This window comes from Tachysurus vachellii, chromosome 1, assembly GCF_030014155.1.
Source record: "Tachysurus vachellii isolate PV-2020 chromosome 1, HZAU_Pvac_v1, whole genome shotgun sequence".
NCBI lineage: Eukaryota > Metazoa > Chordata > Actinopteri > Siluriformes > Bagridae > Tachysurus > Tachysurus vachellii.
The window spans coordinates 36,809,033-36,834,859 of record NC_083460.1 but is presented as its reverse complement, the minus strand read 5'-3'; the positions used below and the strand labels follow the sequence as shown (position 1 = coordinate 36,834,859).

At 35.8% G+C, this 25,827-nt stretch overlaps 1 protein-coding gene across 5 annotated transcripts in view; it reads left to right on the top strand.

Moving 5' to 3' along the window:
• The first annotated feature begins 11,887 nt into the window (after positions 1-11,887).
• bmal1b (basic helix-loop-helix ARNT like 1b) overlaps positions 11,888-25,827 on the top strand; it is a 28,033-nt gene continuing 14,093 nt past the window's right edge. For 4 of the 5 annotated variants that reach the window (XM_060885834.1, XM_060885844.1, XM_060885828.1 and 1 more), the window contains exons 1-4: positions 19,644-19,772; positions 22,157-22,216; positions 25,459-25,518; positions 25,622-25,769. In XM_060885834.1, coding sequence (XP_060741817.1) covers positions 25,506-25,518; positions 25,622-25,769 — 161 coding nt within the window. In that variant the 5' untranslated portion in view covers positions 19,644-19,772; positions 22,157-22,216; positions 25,459-25,505. Of the gene's footprint in view, positions 11,908-19,643; positions 19,773-22,156; positions 22,217-25,458; positions 25,519-25,621; positions 25,770-25,827 lie in introns of those variants that run through there. The other variant, XM_060885820.1, reaches the window with a different exon arrangement.

Genomic DNA, 25,827 nt, shown 5'->3' with positions numbered 1-25,827 from the left:
ATATCAAGATTTCAGAAAGAGTTGTTCTCCATTTGGAAAATATGAAATATCCTGCTTGTATCACAGTAACTAGCATTGTATTTTATTTATTTTAATGAATGCACTGCAAATATTTGAATATTAGGCTAATTATTTATAATTGTAAAAATATTCCTGATATTAATATACAGTATGTTAATAACTATTAAGAACAACATGGAGAAAGAGTACAGTGGCTTAGAGGTTAGCACATTTACCTCATACCTCCAGAGTTTGATTTTGAGAGTCTGCATGCTCTCCCCGTGCCTGGAAGGTTTCCTCTGGGTATTCTGGTTTCTTTCCCAGTACAAAGACATGTGGTGTAAGCTGATTAGCATATTTTGCATAATGTGTGATTGTGCCCTGTGATAGACAGGCATCTTGTCCAGGTAGGTACTACTGTATGTGTCTCCTGACATATAGATTCCAGGTTCACCAACCCAGTAGGACAAGAGGTGTAGAGAATAGATGGACATTTGGAAGAAATTTGTCTAAGCTAAAGGAATTTATAGGCCTACTTGTTTTTTGAGTTTTGGATTAAACTGGGACCAGTCAAACTAATAATTACAAACTCACTCATAAATATAATAACTTTAATAATGATAGTTTATGATTTCTACCACTAGAATTTTATTTTATTTTTTTAAATCACAGACTCTCTGGATATGTTTCCCAGATCGTCCTAAGGCGTCATCATTGTAAATCAAACAATATAAAACTTAATACCATTGCTGTGAAAATTTCAACCCCAAGGGTTTTTTTTTTTGTTTTTAAAAAAGACCTAAGGGCATTAGAACTATGCCAAGTAAAGCAGGTGATTTTACCCAACTGAATATTCCGTACAAGATTGTTTAACCTCTGCAACCATTTTATAAAACCTCACTGTTGAGTTCTTAGATCAGATTGCTTAGAATGCATCTATTAATTTTCTGTAACAGCACCTTTGACAGTCGTTTCAGCTGTAATTCAAATCACAAGTTTAATTAATGTGTTTGTTTTAATACATTACCGTTTCTATAGTAACAGTCTATAGGATCTTGAATGGCAGAAGAGCTACATGATTCAAATGTAATACATTTATTTTACAAAGAAAAATGCCAATTTTGGAGACTTTCTCACAGTCTGAAGTAATGTTGTTTGCCATGGGAAAGTCAAAGAATGGAGGATGTGGCATTTTCTGGTTGCTCTGTGACATGACAAGGTGCATTTTTGCCTAATTGATGTCAAAAAGAGAGAATGGTGAAAAAATTAGTTGTAAATGCTAGAATGTAAGTGATAAATTAATTTGTTTTGTACTTGTTATACAATATTACAGGTAAATTTAAGCAGATAAAAAATGATGGCCTGTCATTCATTAATACTGTAGATAATAAAGAACTAATCAGTACCACACCACCATGCTGTTCATTATTTTCTGATGAATACTATTGATTACTGTAACATAATGCCTCACTGTGTATAAAAACTTTCTAAGAATTTATCTTTATGCACGTTATTGAGGTTCACATAAATATATTTGCATGGATTTTCTCACCTGAATACTATAACTTAATTTAATTATGACATTTATAATCTTAAGATAACATCATGAAATAATGTTTGATGCTCATTCAAGTTCCCAAATGTGATTTGCCTGAGGATATTATCTCAATGTCAATCCTCACAGTGATCCAAGTGATCTTGTGCAACTGTGTGTAATCTGCCAATGAACCATGCCAGATCTTAAAGTTCTTTTGGCAACAATAATAAAGAAACACAACAAAGGCTGAGAAAGACAGACTCTGTCCCATGCGTGCTTCACCTCAATGACACAAGAAATCCGAGGATCTGAGTCCCAAACCTACTTATTCAGCAGTTATGCTTCTCTGGTTGGTATATTCAACATCTATGGGGGTCTTTTTCGGGTCTGAACATGACTTGCATGTCACATCCTCTTCTTGACCTTATAGCCTTGCACGGTCTTGAGGGCCAGCTGGCTCTGAAATCCACATGCTGCTGTGAAAGAGCACAGCAATGTATTGTAAGGAGGGAGGGACACAGGGAGCGTGCAGGCTGCACACTCTCCATACGTCTGCTCTCAAAAGGAGCCCCTTTATGCTCAATCTGTCGTTTGTAAATACTATTTTGCATGCTTTTGTTGACAAAAGGAGGCAGTCCATCTGTGGGAAGCAGTTTGGCTTGATTTACTTCTTTTGTTCCTCTGGGCAAGTCCAGGATGAGATGGTTGAAGTGGAGTGTGGGAAACCTCATTTGGTGGTGCCTCAAACACAGTGTTTCATTTTAGTGGCTGGGCTGATACAGAATTATAGTGAGCTCTTAAACTGATTAAATTACCAAAGGAATGCAAACTGCACTTAGTAGAGAAATTTGCACAGGCACTTCTCTAAATATTGTCAAAGAGTATTGGGCCTTCCTTATGTACAAAATGCAACTCGCTGTGTTTTTAGTTAAAACTGCAAAATACAGAATGGTGTCGATGCAAGTCAATTAATTAAAAATTATTCACAACATGACTCACTGAAACTTGAAAGTCCAATTGAGAGCCACAGCTGCTGGAGAAAATCAGTACAACTGAAAAGCATGTGTTATATTTAGGGAAGTCCACTTAAAAACAAAATAATAACAGTCACTTTTATATATATATAAAATATATATATATATATATATATATAAATATATATATTTATTTTATATATATATACTCACCACAAATATATTATTCCTTGCAAAGTATCAGCAACACACCCACTTTGCCTATATACAAAATCCCATATCCATATGATACCATTATTTGAAATATTATTAATTTAGGGCATTTCTATCTTGAGTTATATGTTTTTTTTTCTTTAATGATTTTTCTAACGATTTAGCCAGAACTCCCGTAAATGTATTAATATATATATTTCTTTATTATGAACCTTTACAATTAAAAAAAAAAAGTCATCCCATAGCTTCCACCACACCCTGTGAAAGCAAAGATCAAGAACATTTTCAGCAGAATGCAAAACACATACCTTTAAATCATTATATTAATTTGCTACTATTGTTTATAGCCTGTTCTCTGTCCGCATGCCCGACTTAACAAAAACTAATCTTAGGTCTCTGTGCCTTGTTGACATTTGAAAGCACATTTGAGTGAGCCATTTTTCTAGTCTCTTTCACTTGTATCTTTTGACAGGTCAAATGTGTCACAGCAGATCTTAGAGGAAATTAGGTGTTTATCCATTCCCGGTTCTCAGCAGTGCTGTGTAAATGTTTGCAATGGGGTCTGCTCTGCCATAGGTACAGATAAACATCTTTACAAACCTTACAAAAGAAAAATAAGTATCTTATGCTGTCTGTAATTCAATTCAATTTTATTTGCATAGCTTTAATTTTAAATGAAAACATTTAGCAATTTAACCCTTATGAGCAGCCAGAGACAACAGTGGCGAGGACTCACTGAGACGAAAGGAGGAAGAAGCCTAAAGAGAAAGAGAGAATCCAGCCTCAACTGGGTGGCACTGCATGGTGTGATTAAAAATAATCTCCCTTCTATAGCAGTTTCCTACATGACCAAAAAGTTATCAACTGTTCCCCCGATGGAGCATTTGTTTGTGGACTTGCAGTCCATTTGCAGATCATATAAAATGTATTCTTAAGCCATTGTCAACAATCTGTTTATTGTACATATACCATGTTCATTTTATTATTCCTTCTGTAAAAGACAAAACGTGTGAATGATAAAAATTTACACCAGACTTTTATGAAGATTGTAATTACTAGGTGGATTGTTGTGCAGCTGATTTGTCCATTATTAGTGGGTCTGAAATGGCAAAGTCAAAGGCCAAAACTGGTTTAAAAGGTCAAGCATGTCCCTGGGCTTGGAAAACAAAGTTCTGCATCCCTCTGTTCCCAAAGAAAATCCCAAAAGAAATTCTTCTTTTGCCTCAGTAGAGCCTGGTTTTCTGTTCTCTTCAGAGCAGACATTTAACTTTGTTCATTTAACTTTGTTCATTCTATGCTCACTTAACTTTATGAACATAACTCGCAAAGCTGCCATAAAATTGAATAGTGTGTATTGTTAAACATTTGAATGTTACCAATTTTTACCTTTTATAATCTCATCATAAACGAAATATTAAAGTGTTATATTACAATTTCATTTTGTGTGAAGTTATAGGTCTCAGAGTCTCTTACATGGTACAAAAAAGAAACATATATTAAAACCACCATATAAACTGTCTTTGACATTGTAGAACCTTTGGCTACAATGACAGCTGACAAAGTCTTTTGGGATATGTTTCTATCTATCTGGTTCATGATGTGTTTGCCAGTTCTTCTTGGCAGAATTACTGATGCTCTATCAAACTGAATGAGAATTTTGATGAACATAATTTTCCAAGTTTTGCTACTTGGATTGATTCTCTTTTGGATTGATGCCTGGGCGTTCATTTGGGATTGCCAACAGATTCAACTAATTCTTCTTAGAGTTGAACCACTTCTGTGATTCTTTGGCAGTATGCTTAGGGTGCTATTGGAAGTTGAAGCTCCTGGAACAAATTGCTACCAGAACATAATGCTACCACCACTATGCTTTACTGGGGTGTTGAGCCGTGCTGCATTCACACCAAATGTTCCAATTTCTCCCAAGGCTAGTATGTTACTTTTTGGTCTTACCAGAACCCGAGAACATTTTTTTTAAATGTTCCATCAAAAACATTATGTCATATCTGAAATGTGGATATCTTCAGCTTCTTCAAAGTTACCCTTGAGCACTTTGTTGCATCTCTCATCAATATCCTCTTTACCTTTCCATTGATATTTGGTGGATAATATGCTTTAGGCAGACTTGTGGCTTCACAATATTCTTTACATTTTTAATTTAAAAAAATTATCGTTTTATGGAAAGTTTAAATTTCTATAACCAAAACCATACTGGTACTTTTCCAGAACCTTGTCCCAGACTTTGTATGCTGTTTGAAATGGAGGCTCAGGGGACTTCCAGGAACAGGTGTTTTTACAGTAAGAACATTTTAACTGCACATAGGTGAATTCCATTTAAGTAATTATGAGAATTAATCCAGTTAATTATGTAACTGTTTGCACCAGAACTAATTTGGCAACAGAAGATGAGCACTTATGCAATCACAACTGTTGAGTTTTCAACAGTTTAAGAGGGTGTTCATACAGTATATGCAGTCTCACAAGGATCTCAAAAACAGTGTTTATGTAAAGCAGATTTGAATGCTAAACTTTAATTACTACATTGATTTACTGCTATTATGTTAAACCTGTTCTGGCTATGCTGTGACTGTTTGGCAGAGACTGAGCAAGATGTTGTGAACTTCACATGAAACTCTACACATACTGAACAATTCTTCTTTCTTTCCTTTCCTATCCTAAGGCAGGTTACTGTTATAGCTTGTGCAGTTTGCTTAGCTACTGTACAAACCTACAATCTATTTTCTCCTGTATTTCTTCGTGAACTGATAATGCTGCAGTGTAAAACTCTGAACTTGTTATTTCTGTTAAGTTAGTTTTAAATTGTATTACAGTTTCCTATGATGCACATGCATCCTCTGATTTTCTTACACTGTATGAGAAATTGCTTCAACATGCTTTAGATCTGGAACGCATTTTCATGACAATGGCACTTATTTAGTTCAAAATCAGTAAAAAGACACTGAAACAACCCATAGTTAGTTACAAGTTCCTGAAGTTTATTTTCTTATAAAATAATATTCCACCATTTGTTATTGTGTTATTTATTAAAAATAAAAAAGGTCTGAAACATCATACATTTTATCCATAAAACTACAGTAATTATTGTACATGAATCATTTGCTAAACAACATACGTTACAGCAGGCTCACCTTGACTGCAAAAAGTAAACCACTAGCTTTACATCTGACGGTTAAAAAAGCAATGACACTGGAGACCTCTTCCAAAAAAAAAATGCAACAACAACTACGACTACAACCACTACTACTGATACAATAGTCTTTCCTAATTAATCAACTGAATTAGAATTAAAAATTCAGTAGCAATGTGGCATAAGGGAATGTAAAATATGCATTTACAGTAGAGTAATCCCTCAAGATTATCTTCTTTATGTTATAATCCCTCTCTGTTGATCCCTGTTGATCCAAAGAAAGACTACAATCTTGCTGTAACTATGTTGTGCTGAGCTTGCTGGTGTAAAGGTGAAAATATCATGAGCAAAATCTAAATAAGATCAAATAAATCTCTAGAGATCGCTACCCAGGAGAGCAGCAGGCTATGAAATAGCCAATCTGGTACCAACATCCATGCCACAGATCTATGTCAGTCACAAAGATCACGCTTTTTCTTCATTTTTATGATTGCTGTAAACATTAACTGAACCTGTATCTGAATGATTTTTCCATTGCTCTGCAGCCACTCCATTGGCTGATTTGATAACTGTGTTAATGTACTGGTGTCTACAGTAGGTGTTCCAAATAAAGTGTATATGTGAAATATATCAACATATATGCATAAACAATTTACATGTATATGTGATATACTATATCAACATTAATCCAAAGAGAATGGGAAAAAGATTTAAGTTTTAGAAGTGAGATGATTTTATTTGTCCAAAACCAAGTGTATGACTTCCCCATTTATTGCCTCACAAATCATTTCCAGTTTGTAGTTAAGATCACTAATTCTCACCAGTACTTGTCCTGTCAGAGTAATTACAGAAGGTGCTAAGTCTACATCTGTACAGCCCTTCAGTATTCAGTGGCCTTTGAAGTAAATGCTTTTCATCATGAGGGTTTGGAATGACCTTACAAATGGCTATTGTGGGTGTTTTCATCTTCCAAATCCCCTGCATATCACTTAAGAGTATATGTTATACAATGACAGCGGTTAACACTGCCTTTTACAGTATTCTGACTTATTCACTTATTCACTTTTTTCCCATTATAAACTTTTCAGCTCTTCCAGGATGACTCTATTCCTTCACACTCACCAGATCCCAACCCAATTCAATGTCCATGGGACATTTTTGTAAAAAAAACTCTGTTTCAACATCAGCCAAATGCAAACTGAGGGAATATCGTTAAGAAGAACAGAGTACAGTTCTAAAGACTCGCAGATGATGTTCAAAGGTGTACTAATGGAGCTGTTTAAAAAGAATGCTGCTTAAAAAGGTTTAAATGTTTTGTCCTTGTTTTGACTTACTTGCTGTCTAGGAACTATTATTACTATAAGCTATTACATCTAATAAATCTCAGAATAAAGTTATTAAAATGTTATAATTAAGTTTCAGTTTAGGGCTTATATAAACTATATGTTATTGTATTGATTAATTTTTCATTTTATTATTATAATTTTAAAAGATCAAAATAGCAACATAATATCTTAAATGTATATTTACTTTTATTTTTAAACTAAACATATACATAAATAAAGACAATTGTAAAAAAAAAAAAAGATTCAATCAAAATACTTACGTACAATCCGGGGATGGCTGGTGTTTTTGGGTACAGGAAGCTTGGTGTTTTTACTGTTATGTTTTATTGCATAGCTTATATAATATCCATAGAATTGTATTTCCCATTTATTGCAAATTCAAAAAGTAAGCTGTTAGAATTCAGCTGATGAAATTCTGCAATTTAATATAAACCTTTTATCGTGGGAAACAAACTCTGGAAAATATGATACTACGATAGTATGCTTTTTGCCCCAGGCCCATCCTTTTCACTTATTTTTACAGAGAAGCTGATAATTATTGCAGGGGAGTTTAGTTTCTGTTACACCAGACAAATCTTTGGGCCGGGTGATATATTGTACATGATAAATGATGCAGTTCTAAAGTGTTCATTTTAGAAAAGGATTATCGTAATGATGGAATGCTTAGCAAGAAAAATGTGAATGGTTAGCTACTAAAGCTTTCTATAGACCATGTTTATCTAGTGGGAGTGTGCTTCAAAGACATAATTTCCACTGATTCCATAATTACAAACTTTAATTATATTGTCTACTGCAGTCATGTTATGTGATAAAGAACATAAGAGCAAATAAGGATGACAAAAGGGGATCGGAAAAGCAACATAACCATGAAACCATGGAGTTGGATTTAGACTGCATTCAGTGAACAGTTCAACTTCAACAAGATATACTTCATGTTAAATCTTTAATTAATTTCCTGATTATATACAAACACTTTTTTGGCCATATAGTACAGAGTTATAGAAGGAAAACTATTTCTAATAACACCATCTGGTGTCTCCTAGATGAGTATGGGTTCCCTATAGAGTCTGGTTCCTCTTAAGGTTTCTTATTCATATCGTCTCAGAGAGTTTTTTTAAAATTGCTATACAGATCATAATTGAATTGAACTGAATTCAACAAAAAGGTTGGAGAAATAAAAAGTAAGCCCTATCACCAAATAATAGTAACTGACATTAGGTTTAACAACTAATGTTCATTAAGACCTTTACAACAATAGTTTAACATGCTGGTGCTTCTGAACTTTCTCCAAGACCAAACATGTTTATCTGATGGTATTTCCCCTGCTGGCACTGCCTGCCTTTCTACTCTGGACACACATCTGTGAGTTCAGACAAAACATCCAGAGCAAACAGCTTTAAAATAGAGAAAAAACCTGTTCATACCTGACATTCCTCGCTGTTCCCATGTCAGTGTGCAAGTGGCTGAAATTTCCTCAACAAGATCTGGGTCACTAAGGGTCACCTAGAGGGCTACTGCAATTCAACACGTCTTTGGCAAGCTTTAGCCCTTCATTCATCACCTGGCTTAAAGCTGTGTTTGCTTTTTAGTGCACTGGAAACCTCCTAAATGCTAATCGAGCAGAAGATCAGTGAGAGTTCTCAGAAGGATAATGACTACATAAGGTTTTATTGAATCCATTTAACCTAAAGCTAAAGCTATACAGTACAGAGGTAATTAAATAGAAAAAGTTGGCTGAGGCAGCTGCAAAGTTTAAAAATGCCCACACTTAAATTCACTCATGTTTATAAAGATAAAGTGAACAATTTTTCCAAAATTATAAGTCATATTTGTTTCCATTTAAAATTTTTATTTTATCAGGTTTTTATATTGATGGAGCTTTTAACATATTGTCCAAAGCTGATATACAGAAATACATAATTACATTTAGATCCCTAAAAAATAACCTGAAGCAAGTGATGCCCCCTTGAATGAGCCACTTAACCCCCAGCTGCTCAGTTGCATAACCAAGATAAATGTAAGTCAGTCTGGATAAGTGCATCTTCAAAATCTAAGGCATGGATTTAAAAGGCATATACTGAGGCTGTACATGTACACCGGATATTAACTTATCGTATATTTTCGATCAGTATAAACAAATAAATTATTATATAACCAGTCAAGTCTGATATAAAGTTAGCAAAACATTGTTGGCTTTAAATGTCAGATGTTTTTACCTTTCTTTGGGATAACTTTACACAGAACTGTGGTTGAAGATAACAGCTTCAAATTTTAGATGAACAAGCACTTGGGGTATCTCAGATAGGAGAAATGGTCACCACTTACTTTGAAGATAGAAGCATTTGTGTGAAACACATTTTCTTTAGAAAATTTATATTTATGTATTATCCCAAGAAGGCTAGGTAAAAAAAAATAAAATAAGAAAAACTGCAAATTCTTAAAGCCCTACTTTAATATGAGTCATTAAGCATCACTGTGGAATGTGACATGGCAAAGAAATTCAATGCTGAACATGGGCACAACAAAACAGGAGCAAATTCCATTTTTTGGCATCTGAAAAACAAAGTTATGTACATTTACATAATTATTTCCATTGCTGTTGTTTGCTTAATGTTCTACTGTAGTAGGACTCCAAATTTCTGTCCAGGTATTTTCTGCATATGATACAGACTATATTCCAGGTTCTTAATAGTGTTTTGGAGATGAGTTGCTATCCCACATGCCTGATAAGAGAGCATTCTTATCGTGGGGTCTGAGTTTCTGTCAGCTTACGAGCTGTTTAAGATTTCAGAGGTGGAGCAGCTGGTTAATAGAGGGCCCATAAAGCCATTCTGTCTCTAGTAAGCTGAACGGTCAGTAGCATCTGGCCTTAAAGAGAGGATTTCTGCTTGTTGTAGCCTGCCTGAAATTCATCTATAAAACAATAGGTCTGTACTCACTAAATAACCTTGTGATGCTGACTGGTGCTGATATTAAAGGGTGAGTGAATCAGCCTTGACAAGTGATTCAAAGCTTTTGTTTTGACTGGACCTGCATTTGTTATGACTAATGATTTGTCAGTAAGAAAACCACAAATTTTGGATGCGGTGTACAAATTAGTGAAACCTGTCAGCATTACTCAGAAAGCACAAGTTGTGACTCAGTAACTCGGGGAAAATCCTTTTAAGCATGTAATTCCAGACGGAATCTTATTTTTTTTTACCTCAGGCATAAAAGCATGATAAACTAATAAATGAATGCAATGTAATATAATTCAGGATATATAAAGCGCTAACTTATCAGATTTCTGATTGAATTCCTTTGACCATTGAAGATCATCAAAGTAGCTGCCAACTGCAGAAACCTGATGTTTTTATGGCACAAGACCAGCCTCATTAAGTACTGGATATTTATTTTGCCAGAAATCATTTTCAAGGTTCACTGAACTCTTCCAAATTCTTAGTAATGTTTTTTTGTGGAAAAATATCACATTGCATTTTGTAGCTACTCATACAAAACTAAAGCATACAGCCAGCCAGAATTATTGGCACCTTTCAGATTATAAAATGCCGCCAGGGAAACACACAGCGGCCTATACAATCTGTGCTACGTTTTTGCTGTTTTCTGTTTTGTTCAGCATCTTGCTTTAGAATACTGGATCTAATTTTATACTGAATCTAATTTTATTACTTTTTGATCAAGTTTGGCTTGTTTACTCTTATCCTCACTGCTGTTTCTATTTTATAGGTCAATACAATCCTATAAAATGGCATATACTGACTTAAATGTTTTTATTCAAACAACTACAACCTCTAAAATAATTCTCAAGAATAAAAAAATAATTTTCTCTTACAAATATGGTCATCCTTAATGGTAATTTAATTATCTTAAGTAATTATTTAAGCCTTACAAGATGTTGAGATGTAACTTTCATTCTTATGTAAGCAGAAGCTTTAATGCGTAATATGTGCTTAATTATTTTTAAATGCACTAAGAATTAATGCATGTATTAGTTCATAACTATAAAAACATTAATTATGTATTGATAAATGCTTGTTTGCAGACCTTTTAGTAAAGGGTTACAAAATATTTAGTCTGATTTGCAGTTTGCATTGAACTACTTTCTGACATGAACCTTAGTAAATCCTGTCCCCGAACAGATAATGCGATTACTGACACTATTCATTTTCACCCCTTGATGGCCTATTGTAATCTGTTAGGTGAACTGTTTTACAATACCGCACCTCTCTTGCTGTGCATTAATGATTCTCAGAACAAGGGGCCTTCTTGGGGATACCTCAAGTCTGTCCGTGAACAGGATCAAAGTCCACATCGGCATCCTACTGATCACCAAAGCTGTGACTACAAAGTCATAAATAGTCACACAATCTAAGAGCAAAGTTTCAAACCACAAACAAGAGAACAATGTCATTGAGCAGTTACAGTTAATTCAAACTCCTATTAGTTCTGTGAGAAATTATGTTGATCAAGCTCTTAGCGACCATGCTGTAATGAGATGGAGACTTGCTTCAAATCCAACAGACACTCCATCGAGCCCCTCGTCTCTCAGCGCTCTCACACCCCATGCAGGGAATGTGTCCCCCAGGATCAGCACCCCCCATTACAGCCGCTGATTTGGGTGAAGTGCACTTGAGTGGGTAAGAACACTGCCCTGGCTGATTGGCACCCTGCAGGACTGTGGACGTTTTGGTGAGTTTTTAATGAAAGTCTGTCTCAAGGCTCTGCCTTCATTAGTGACCGAGCAGCAAAGCTTGTGAACAACGAGACAAAGCAACATAAAGTGACACATTCCAGGGATTAGCAGGGTGAAAGATTATGCTACGAGGAAAAGAGCGATATTACCTAGGGGAGTCAAGTTACACGGAGAATAACAACTTGAAGCAATGCCAAATGTGGTCAGAGCTTTCAGATAAACTTATCATTTGAACGGCCTTGCATTTCTCGTTTGAGAATGAGTCTGTCTTTTGTGAACCATTTTGTTTTCAATCTCCATTTAAGAAAATGTATGAGGTCCTGAAAAAAGACTCAGAAATGCTAAAGTTTTGCTAAATTTTACATGCTAAATCGTAAAATTAGTTCAACTACTTGAAGATTCTGACTGCTACAATTTTTACAGAACCTGCACTGACCAAAGACAGGTTGGTCTCTGTCCTTTAGGACCTATTCTTATAACTGCTATAGAGCTTGTGTTGTTCGTATTGATTTAGCATCAGTGTATCTGGTTTTAAAGAGGGAAAAATGGATGGCTAACACCACTTTATGGTTTTTGAGTTTTCTCAAGTAGCTTCTAACTACAAAATTTAAATAATTTAGCTAGTGTAATTTGGTTGATAAATATATTATAAACATGTTGTGTATTTAAAGAAAATGATAAAAGGATTCAAAACTATATCACTAGTCAGATGATAAACTAGTGTGAATATTCTTGATTAAACAGCAGTGATGAGCCGTCTTAATACTGAGGTAACGAATAGCTTTGTTATTTTTAGCATTTTTATCATCTGTTGGTTTTTCTCACAGATGACAAGTAGTGACTTGATGAAAACAGCACATAATTTGTGCATACATCTATTATTTTAATCAGGCATATAAATTCTAGCATATAGATTACATAAGCAATTACACACTCAGGGTGTGCTGTGCTGTTATAGGAAAATAGTAAAAAAACAGGATGGTGTGATGCAGCCCTAAAGTGAAGCAGATTATTTTCCAATAAAAAGCATGTCCCAAAGTGTTTTATTGCTTTTACACCACAGCCACCAAGTCTGTTTGTAGTTATATTTAATGTTGTGGAACAGCAATGAAACACATTTCTCCTTGCCATTTTACCAAGAAACAAGAAGGCAGGTGATGTGTCTTATAAGTAATTTATTGTATCATGTTCAGATAGAAGGGTTTAAACTTCTGAAATCTTATTATGTTAATCATATTCATAATTGCGTTGCTTGTTAGATTGATGACATTAAATCTCTTCTTAGACTGTAACCCAAACAGCTGTATTTAATGAATATTTTGTGCTCCAGCAAGTGTATATTTAAAATAATTTGTTAATTAAGTTTAATTTGTGCATTTGAGATACAGATAGTTTTGTTGTTAGATTCATGTTGTAGTTGTAATGTTTCCGTAAACTTCTGTATTCCTGCACGCCTAGTAGAGAAGATCTGCTGGAATCTGAAGGGTCCTTTCTGACAAATTCCTCAGTGGCTGATTTAATGAGTCTGTCTCCTGGCAATAACAAAGAAGTATGCTCTCTTTTCCAGTTCTGCACCTCATTGTCATCTCAGCACAGAGACTTAGTTGCTGATGTATCAGGTGAACCAACCATATAGGCATCTTTGCATGTAGTATACAATTACTGCTGCTTTCTCATTGGACAGGAACCACTATAGGAACAATGCTGATTCGACACAACATTATTTCGGTGGTGCTCGTTTCTCTTTTTATCAGTGACACTGACATGGTATTATAGATACCGTATTATAGATAAAATTATAGATTCAAAATATATACAATGATTTAATCTGTATAACTATATTAATGTTGAAACTTAAGAGAAAGGTTTCATCAAATAAAACAGTTAAAGAAAACAATAAGCTACAGTTTCTGGCTTATTAACTATAGATCATTTGATTTCTTGTATCTGATTGGTCCAAAAGCTTTTCAGTTCTAACATGTCTGTTGGCTGTAATTCAAATTACAGGTTTATATTAATGCTTATGTTAAGACTTAGTAATAAGCGGGTTAGAAATATATTGTTATTTAACAAAGGAAATCTATAATCATGGATATCTTTTTGTAAATAGATGTTTATTTAACATTTATGGAAGGAGTCTTGGGCGTCAGTGCTTTGTAACAATGAGTGTTCTTAAGATGGAGAATTTCCTGCTTTCTTTTTTTTGTTTCCTTACTTATACAATACAGAATGGAAGAGTTATACACAACACAAAATAGTGCCACTATCAGCTGTGACTACTACTATAGATGTTACTCTTTTTACCTAAAATGACAGTTAAAGTATTATACAACTTCAGTGCTTATTACATCCCTGCATTTTCTTTATTCAGTGATAATTAGCATAATGTCAACTCTCTGTACTTTAAGGATTAAATCAAAGCCGAGGCTATTTGTCAGTAGTGATCTGTTAATTTAGCAAACAACAAAGCAATATTTCATGAACACATAAAGAGTTTTTATCATTTCCTCAGATGGAAAATCTACCGAATGTCAAAGACACATTTATAACGGCAAACAAAGCCATAAATAGCAATCGGTGCCCCTCAGCCTTTCAAAGCAGTGTATTGTGAAACTTCCTGCTATAATTCATTTTGTGCCAAACACACCCTTTATACTCACCTGAACACACACAGAACCCTCCTCTGGCACAAAGACCTGTGTCACTCTACCTGACTCCCTCTTGTAACCACATAGTTTTCATTCAGTTCTGCTGTAAGGTGAGAATGAGATCTATAAGCTATCAGGTTTATTCTTATGGACAGTTTTTCTTCTTACACCTTTTTTAGTATTTCAGGTATGCAGTTTACCCTGTGTGGACAGAACAAGTCAAGCATTTTTGGTTTCATATACAGTTTTAGTGTGATGATATTGAAGTTATCTTTCTAACAAGATAATTTTTTGAATTGTTGAAAATTTTTTTTAACAACTTCCAAAAACCCTATAAGGACTGATCAAAACAAGCAAGAATGTAAGATAGCGTGTGCTTAGATGAGCGGTCACTGTAACACTCATTATGTCATCATCGTCTGGCAAGAAAGCAAGAAAGAAAGAAAGTGTGAAGTTAATAACATGTAAGCTGATGTAATGCTCTTGTTTGGTCAAACTGATATAACAATCATTTTGATGTCATCAGGCAGCAGCTTGAAATAGAAATTTGTAGGAAGCAAGGAAAGGAGGAAGGAAGGAAGGAAGGAAGGAAGGATAGAACGAATGAAGGCCAGATGGATGGAAGGAAGGAAGGAAGGAAGGAAGGAAGGACAGAAGGAAGGGCGGACGGACGGACGGATGGAAGGAAGGAACGAACTTATGAAGGAAGGAAGGAAGGAAGGAAGGAAGGCTAGAATGAAGGAAGAAAGGACAGAACGAAGGAAGGGGGAAGGAAGGAAGGAAAGGAAGGAAGGAAGAAAAAAAGGAAGGAAGGAAGGAACGAACGAATGAACGACGGACAGACGGTCGGACGGACGGACGGACGGAAGGAAGGAAGGCTAGAATGAAGGAAGAAAGGACAGAACGAAGGAAGGGGGAAGGAAGGAAGGGAGCAAAAGAAAGGTATTAGAAAGGTTTTGGAAAAGTAAAAGTAAAATATTACGTTAGTCAATAAGCAGGAAAGTTACTAAATTAGGCATGCAAGATGGGCTTTGAATTGAAATTCTTAATACTTTCTATTTGCCTTCTTCTGCAAAGTATAACCAGTGTTAGCTCACTTCTTAAAATGGGGATATGTCTGACTTGCACTATTTATTTGGCCAACATGATGTTAGTCTTTTCATTTGCTTATTTTAATTCAAGTTTATAAAGGGTTAAAGTTTAGATATTAAGTTTAGAGGCAACTCAGTATGCAATGAAATTAAAACCTTATATATAAATAAAATTATGGGAAATTATGGGACTCGTGGTGCTGGGACTTGCTCTCAATGCACATGAGCATGTTCATATCTATTCCAGTGATCTCTGAAGAGAGAGTTGCTTTGAAAAAATCGAATATTTTGAGGAATATATTGCCTTGTTTTCCTGATTACCGAATTAGTCAGTGTGCATGTTTTGTGTGACTCATGTGTTTGGTCTTGTCATTCTGAGCTCCTCCATGGCCCACCCCGTTCAAATGTGTATTCGTTTTCTGTAAAAAGTAGCTGTGACTTCTTCAATCGCAAGATGAAACATCGTCACACATGAGCCAATATAATATATTTTATTTGTTTAATATTAGCAGAAGTAATATGCTTTTTCTGGTCATTTAGTCATTATAGAACAAAAGAAATGCATGTTTTTTCAGTTAAAATACAATTAAATGAATAATCAATCATGTTTATTTTATTATTTTATATATAATTCATATACTGGCAGAGGAGTGTGTTCAGTGGCAGGCTGCTGTCTTTGTCATGCTCCACTGCAAGACTAAGGAACGCTTTTGTCCCCTGGCCATTAGACTGTACTGTACATCTCTCAGGTATGGCTGTGTGGAAACACAAACTGAAGAGTGACTAGCTATCTTAGTTTTTCTTCTGTCTTTATTTGCTGCTACTGGACAGTTAAAAAATATGACCTCATTTGGGCATCTTTCACCGAAATGTTTGCACAGAACTTGCTTGTATATGCATTACCTATTCACTGCTGTGCCATACAGACAAGGCTACTGCATAACTGGTTTTTATGAGTTCAATGACATTTAACTGCTAAGTATTATTATTATTATTATTATTATGAATATGCATGATATATACATGATACATATCTATCTATCTATCTATCTATCTATCTATCTATCTATCTATCTATCTATCTATCTATCTACTGCAATAAAGATTGTAAGTAAAGCGAAAGTAAACATTAAGACATCACCATAAGTCGCATTATGTCATGTAATTCACTCTGATGCATGTGTGTATATAGGAGCCTTCGGGAACTCAGGTTTTGTGTTTGTTTGTTTAATGGAAGCCTGGACATTGTTTATGAGGGTCTGCACTGGGCTCTAATGCATACACACAAAAAGGTTCACGCTTGCACACATTTTTTGACCTTTTGATCTGATCTGTATCCTTTGTGTTTTTTCCTCTCTGCTCTTTTACCACTGTGAAACAAGTGTTAACTACTAGAGCACCCTATTATCTCGTTCTCTTAAAAGGAATAATGTAGGGAGTATTAGCTGTTTCCTGGAAATGTGTGTTCTTCTTTTCCTCTGTTAACTGGCAAAAAAATAATGTAGGTAATAATGGTTGTTTCTAGGAAATATGAATGTGCTCATCTTTTTCCTGTAATAGGAGGATAAGAATAATGTGAAATAATGGTCCTTTGCTCTTTTCTTTGTCAGAGCTTAATGCAGAATCAGTGTCTAGGCCTTCCTCGTACAGTATGATTAAATTAAATATGAATGCATGGATTCTGCAGAAATCTTTCTCTCTCTGTGCTATTTTTCATCCTTATATCTGCAAACATTTATTCAGAACTCATGGTAGATTACTGTGTTCTGTAGACTGGTGCATGTTTGGATGTCTATGTGTTGCACAAATATTACTTACTATAATTTTAAAATGCTGCCTTTCTGATTAATTAGGCAAGAACTCAACAGAGGCTAAAGGTCTGGAAAAGAAATTGTGATTGCTGTTGTTGATTCTACTATTCTGTGTAAACTGTAGAGACTCATTCAAGTGTACAATCACAGGAAATCTGAAATACTCCAACCAGCAGTTGTGATACCAACATCCTTACCACACTTTATCCCATTCTGAAGTTTAGTGATGGTAGCTCTTAAAAAACAGCGAAACCCTAACAAATGTACCATAATATAGTGTCACTGCCTTAACTATTATATGCCATGGTGTGACACTGTTTCAAATATTGACTACTTGGTTATTAGGGCTGACCACTGGGACATGAGGATAATTTCCAAGGGTCAGAATACACAGGGAAAAATGAATCAATCTGTCAATGAAATGTACTGTCACGGGTATGTGTACCTTAAATAAAGCTTTTCCAGCTTTCTCCAAGATATATGCTAACCAATCCTGATCATTTATTTATTTATTGACATTTTGAGAATAGAATTTCATTGAAGATCATTGAAAAGTAAGGCATCTTTCTATGTAACATGTTACTCTGCTACCCCCATGTGGTAGAAAATGGAATTATCCATATTTTTATTTTTATTTTTATTTTTTTTTAATTAACGTCAAAATGTATTTATTTATACATTAAATTCATCACGAAACCACTCTAGGAGCACTGGATGTGAGAGACGAATACACCATAAATGGAATACCAGTCCAGAACAAGGCACCATGTACATTCATTCACATATCCATTCACAGCTAGGGACAATTTAGTGTAGCCAATGAAAACAAGTGGGAGAAAACGAGGCCATGTAAAGGTTTTGCTCTGGACTTTTCAGGACAAACACCCACAACCACAGCCATATTATTGCACATTTGCACTACATGCACATTCTGCATTTTAACAATATACATACATATATATTTACATATGTCCATATTTACATGCATCACTGTACCATATTCAGATTTATCTGTTTTTGATATATATCTATATATTTTTATTTTCTGCAATATTTATTCCTTCTTCAATTGTATTTATTCCTTCTACTTTGTGCCTTATTGTCATTCCTTAGTTTATTTTATTTTTATCTCAAGGACAGTAAAAAAAAATGCTTTTCTCAACATGTACTATGTATAATTTTGAGTATGTATTTATAATGTATTTGAGTTCCAAAATACATTTATCATGCAGTAAAAGGTAATATATAATTGTACAGTTTTTGCAAGGATGAATCTCTTTCTTTGATATATATTTGTGTGTATTTTTATATGGATGCATAAATGTTGGGCACCAAATGACCCAAAAAAGTAATTGCTTGCTAACATGAAAGTACTTTTTTCTCAAGAAGGATGCAATGTCATTTATGTAATATTGAATATCCTAAAAGGTCTAGATTAACACTATCATAAACCAACCCTGATATCAATCATCTTGAATTCTGATATGCTAGATAACAAGCTTAACTTTGTATCTAATCAACCAGACGTGTGTCCAGATGTAGAATTTGCCCACACTATAAACACGTTTCAAACATCAAGACATTTCTTCGGATGAGAAAAACTTCTTTTACACCTCAAAAGACCTGACGTTTGTCTATAAATTCGAGTCGAGATGAAGTAGCTGTTCTTTAGCAGGCCTCCAGGGGGCGCCAGTGAACACGTAAAGATGTCATTTGTCTCTGGATAAATTAATAGTGTAACTAGTGATCATTAATAGTGTAACTAGTGATCCCACGGACCTTTAGGATCTCCAGAGCAGCTATGAAACACACACATATAACATAACAGTCGTGTTTAGACAGTTCACTTTTCACCAGTGAACAATAATTCAGTGATATTTCTTCCTTCGCCACTCAATGAATCGCGTAATTGCGTTGTTTTCCCAGTTGTGAACTTCACTCTCTGTTTATTCGTTCTGCTTCTTTTATTCGTTACGTTCTCTGTTGTCTGAACGCTTTCACTTTCCGCCGTTTAGCGCTCGCGCCTCCTTGTATTTACGTTAAGATTCGGTAACGATGGAAGCCACGCGCACACATAATCGGGTTGCCTTTCGTGTCCTCGCTGCGCCATTGGCTGTCGGGTACGTAACCCGCTCTCTGATTGGTCAGTTAAGTCCAGGCTCGCTCTGTGCTGGCACGGGATTGGTCCGTAAGTAGGTTAGTGGCGCACTGGTTATTCAAGGCGAACGAGGAAAAGTAGGTCAGTTTAAATACTGACGTCCTCCGCAGTGTGTTACTGTGACCGTAAATGTGCCTTTTCTGCCTTCGATATGTGAGTAGGACCTTTTTTCCCCCACAAGTTTTAGTTGTAAATAAACGTTAGTTATTTTCCTTCGTTTGTTAACGATAGTAACCTGTAAGACTCGACTTTTAAGTAACATAATGTGCTCTAACTTTTTAAAAGCCTGAACAGGTGCGATTTGGATTTAATACATTAATTTATCTGTAATGGATAAATAAATAAAGCAATAAAGAGTCACGACTTGACAGCTACACGTCGTTATACGCAGTGTTTATTACAGATATGCGCATGTTGGACGCATGTTTGACACGCTTTGTGCTCCTTAACGGTTGACATTGTATATGTGTTAGATTCAACAGGATGACATCTATTTATTCTCCTTGTTCATCCGTTTTGGTGTCGTCGTTGTTTAAAACACAGAAGGGTCAAAGCGATGCCGTTCATCATATTCCTGACACGCACTGGTGCAGCAGGATAACGAAATAGCTCGTGTTTACATACATTAAGGTTGCCAGATCCGATTAATATGATCAGCTGGGAAAAAAATCACCCACAGCCCTAAAACGAATCATCACTTGAAAGGTATCACCTGCGTTGAGATTTGATCCCAGCCTCCTCCGTGAGTGCACAGAACCCGCTTACTCTCCTCGTGTTTCAGGGATTTCCTCTGATTACTAAGGTTTCCTCCGTTGGTCTAAAGATGCATTTTAGGCTGGTTAGCATCATTAAATTGTCCACAATATGTGTGATTGCGCGTGTGTGTGTGATTGTGCCCTGCATTGGATTTGCACCCCATCTATGGTGTCCCCTGCCTTATGTCCTGAGTACCCTGGGATAAGATCCAGGTTCTATGCACACCAGCATAAAATAAGCAGTTCAGGAAACGGGTGGATGGATTAAACGTGGGTGTGGTAACACAGGAGAATATGGCAAAAAAAAAATCTTATCCTTAGATACCTCATAGCTCCAGGGTGTGTGGTACGATCCTGTGCTCAGGTTATTGTTTGTGTGGAGTTGTGTGATGGTTTCCTCTAGGTTACCTCCTGAAAGAATGTTAGTGGTTGAATTGGCCTAAAAATGTGTGTGTGTGTGTGTGTGTGTGTGTGTGATTGTACAACACACACACACACATATACACACACAGTGTACTCAGAAGTATGCAGTGTATGTGTATGTGTGTACAACACAGTACTACCATTCCACCCAGGGTGTATTCCCTCCTCATGCCTGGTGTTCCACTAATGTCAGTGTGTAATGACATCTGGATAACATCTGCCCACCGTGTGAAATGACGAGCATGACTGCTCTGAAAATTACTCAAAGATAACCACAGCACTCCCACGACTAGGAGGGGTGATGTTAACCTTAACTAAAATTAGAAAATGTAAATGTGAAGTGGTTTGTTTCCAAGCAACAGAGAAGTTGCACTTGTATCGAGGGATGATTACGGTTTAACATACACAAAGTAAATAATATCGATACATAAATCAAGTGGGTTTTATTGCCTCATCAATGTATAATTGTACTTAGAATGAGTTTGAATTGTTATCATTGACATAGGACTCATTTAAACAATATTATAATTTGCTTTTTGGCAATCCAGTCTGGTGATCTGATCAGACAGACAACACCTGGATGAACTTCTTGTGCTTTGATTATCATTAAAATTGCAATTGCATTGATTTTCTAGATCCAATTTGAATTCTGAATATGTATAAACATCTACCAGCAAACGCTAGGATTCAGAGGATTGAGTAAAGTGTCTGATCAGCACTGTGATCCTGAGGGCAGAAAGCTCAGTGTGGGTTATTAGTCCATGTGAGTGGATGGACGCCTTAGCTGTTTACCGATTGCTTTGAGACAAATCTATAGGAACAGACTGCAGATTAACAGAAGAAGATTTCTATTTGGAAAACTGTTGTGTTTAGATGCAATGAGTCAAGTGGAAAATCCAATCAGTCCGTTTGTAAAGCATCTGAGAAACGGTGATAAATGAATCAATTGTGTCCATCTTCAGATCAATATTTTTCATGGCACTATTTTTCATCCCCTATTACACATTTATATGTTACGTGCAGGCATGTTGGCAGAAACCTATGTGAATTTGCAGATATAGAATTGGCTGCCCTCATTCTTCATCGCAGCGCTCCATCTGTACATCTGCTATTCATTCTGTCTTAGTCATCGCCCTGCCTTACTCATCCATCATGTCGTAGGCATCGCATTGCTGCTGCCCCTAAACTGCACTGCAATTCAAATAGTTTAAACTTGAATTATTGTTTAGTTCATTTCTATATCATGTATACTGTGCTTTCACTATATTAAGTGATTAGTGAAGTATTCTAAATGACTGTTAATATAGATGGCAGCTTCAGCAGGCCCCATCACCTTATGCTTTTTCCTCTTATCTGTAGGTTTTGTGCCTGCCTGCATGTGTTCGGAGGTAAAAGGTGACTCTGAGGACTGGAATCTGGGTAATGTAACTTGTACACGCCTTCAACATTTTAATTTAGTTTGCTGAAAACATGTATGAAGTCATCAGTAATATAAAAGCCAGTTTTAGACTGAGTCTTAGTATAATAGCAGCAATGTTACGCCTTGAGAAAATATTTAATAGGCAAAGAGTTCGGAGTCATTTAAAGCTGGATAAAACAAGATTAAATGTTCTTTACAGGGAGCTGAAGGCAATCAGGATCATGTTCATCCGGTTGCATGTGTCATCACTTTAAAATACACTGTATAAGGAATCAGACATGTAGCTTGCAAACATTAGTATGTTTTGCGCTGCCTTTTAGTCTTATTTAGATAAGCATTGTAGATTTTACCACAAATCTCTTACCATGGTGCAGTTTTGGTCTGTGACTGAAATTCATACACTGTAAGGCTGCCGTACATTTCTCACTCTTCTAACTTCCTTCCCTAATAGTTTCACTATAGTTAGGGAATAATTCAGAGTAGCTGAATAATATGCTTTCATTTAAATTGCTGAGGAATCAGGATGCAGCATTAAGGGCTGAAGTTGTACCTTTGTTGTTACATCACAAGCGAATCTGGTGTTTCAGCTGATGTGATATTCTCTTGCACATAGAATGGTTTTGATTTGTTTGTTTTATCCCATTATAATAATAAATGTCAATTATATTTTGATTAAATTATTTAATGTATTTATTAAAATATATTCTGCCAAACAATAATACACACACACACAAAAGAAAAAAGAAAAAAAAAACACAGCCTCTGGCTGGACTGGACACGTAACTTATTTCCATGTGATAATTATATGTTAGAGTTTTCTTTTATATTAAAAGATCTAGGTTGGACTTTACATTGGTTTTTAAAAAGGCTGTGTGTTTGCAGCACTACCCAGCTGACCTACATTCTCCCAGTTTTTGCTTTTCCTTTCTTTCGTTTTTTTGGCTTGTATCCATCTAGCTGGCTTTTATTTCCTTGCCTTCTAATGCAACCAGGCTTTGTGTCATTGGTGTATGCACTAGCAGGGTTTTAATGTTGGATAATTTGACTGGCACATCATGTTCACCCTTAGTCTTTTATTCACTAGAATAGGGCTGATGTTATAAATTTATTTTCAAAAACTGAATGGGGTTAAAACTGTCACCTAACAGGCCAACAGAGCTTGTTATAACCTGATGAGAGTCTCAGTCTCAGTCAATTAGTTAATTATTTGACCAGTTAATAATTAAACAAATACTAATTTGGAAAATGTGTAAGTCCACTTGATTTTGCTTGAGAAAGTTAAATGGAAAAACTTGCCGATACAAAGCTCTGAAACTGGAGACTTTCTTTGTTGAATCATGCCAATATTTGAATGTTTTTAATTAGCTGTACAAATCCCTAGCGCTCTCTCTCTCTCTCTCTCTCTCTCTCTCTCTCTCTCTCTCTATATATATATATATATATATATATATGCTCTGTATACTTGATATATACACTATGTATGCAATATACAAGCTTATGCGGTGTCTAAAATTCTACTACCCTAGATCCTTATTGAGTTCTAACACAGTTTTCCTGTTGCAGTTAGTGTTTGAATAAACCTGTTAAATTGTACTGGTTTGCAAATATCTGAGTAACAGATATTTTTACTGATTTGAGTAACAGTCTTCTCGATTTTCCAGATTAGTAAATATTTTTGAATAACTGGTTAGGGTTTTGATTAGAGACGACGATAATGACAACAATCACACAGATGATAGAAAGTTTAAAGAGAAACGAGGCTCATCAAGAGCACAGTGGCTTAATGATTAGTTGCCGCTCTAGGAATGGGAACACAGTTCTCTGTTCTGTCCTGTGTACGCAGAGTATTCACATTCTCCTCATGCTTTAGGAGTTTCCTCTGGGTTTTTCCCCTGGTTCAAAGACATGCTTTGTTGGCTGAGTGATAACTCCTAATTTGTATGTAGAGTCAAATGGGTGTGTGTGTGTGTGTGTGTGTGTGCACTGTGATGGGTTGGCACCCTGTTCATGGTGTCCCCCTCTGATAGGCTCCAGGTTCAGCGTGATATTGTGTAGGATAAGCGGTACAAAAAGTGGCTGGATGGATGGATGGAATCTCTTCACTCTTTAACCTTATGTAGCATGAAATTGCTAAGCAGTATAGTCTGATATGGGAACCAGACAGACAGAAATGTTTTGTCTCTGACGTGCTGTTTAATCTCCCAGCTGTATTTAAGATACAGCTGGGAGTTCAGCTGAATATTTAAGTTCACTGAATATATACAGCTGAATATTTAAGTTCACTTAGTAAGTGAACACAAAATATTAAGTAGCAGCTGCATGCATGCTTGATCATGTGATTTTGGAGATCGAGTGATCTAATGTAAAAAAAACCATGACACCCAATCTGACCTGGATATGCTATGACAGAGGAAATCGGATTAAATAGGAAATCGGACACCAAAAATCAGTAACCTAAGGTCACCTCCTTTTCACACATCTTCTGTAAGTTTATGTATGATAAACTCCTTTGAAAATGTCACTTGAGTTAAACCTAGATTAGGTGCTTGATGCAAAAGTGATTGAGTCAGTTATAGTTTCTACTGCTGCTACATCCGCAGCTTTGACAGTATTTCTGGCTGTAAAGCAAATCACAGGTTTGTATTTCTGTGCTCATTCTTGGTTAGCGTTTCTATGGTAACAGCTACTTCTCAGATGCTCCACAAAAACACTTAAATGTAATAATTGATTTAATGAAGTTTAATTTAGTAGTTATGCAAGGAGACTTTAGTTTCAGTTTATTATAGTTGGTACAGTTGGTTTTCCACCAGAGAATGTCTTCAAGAAAAAGACATTTTGCTTTATAGTTTCTCGTGAACATTTAGTTTTGGCTTTTTAACTTCATCAGGAAGGATGTGATTGTTTTGTGGAAGCTCTACAACCGCACCTAGAAAAAGAAAAATACAATATGTTGTTATTTAATAAATGAGTAATTTACTTCAAAATGTGCTGCTCAAGGAAACTAATCAGCTTTGGCCAGACATGAATCACACCACTGAATAGCTGAGTGTTATCATATAACACCACGCCTCACTACATTTACTGCATTCAAAATACAGTCTCTTTTTTTTTTTTTTTAATTCCCTTCTGTTTGAAACCTGCATCGTCTTGATGTGCTTTGATCGATAAAATGAACATTCGTGTTACTGACTGACATTATTACGTATTCTCGCTGTCTCACTCGACTTTTTGTTCTTTGCAGTTTTACGGACAAACGCTTCCTGAGATGGTCTGAGAACGGCAGTCCTCATGAATCTTTGTGGTGAGTCGAGAAAGCAATTTTTACCATGCCACTTCTATTTTTCTCCAACTCAACGCTTCAGATATCAGACCTCTTCAACTGAGAAGTGTGTTTATTTCTGCAGATGATCTCATGGCAGACCAGAGAATGGACATCTCATCTACGATGAATGAGTTCATGTCTCCTAGCTCCACTGAGCTCATCAGCAGTTCCATCAACACGTCCTCCATGGACTTCACCCGCAAGAGGAAAGGCAGCTCCACAGACTACCAGTAAGTCCAACTCTGAATTACATTCCCGTAGATCATGTCGAACAGATACCCTCGTCAT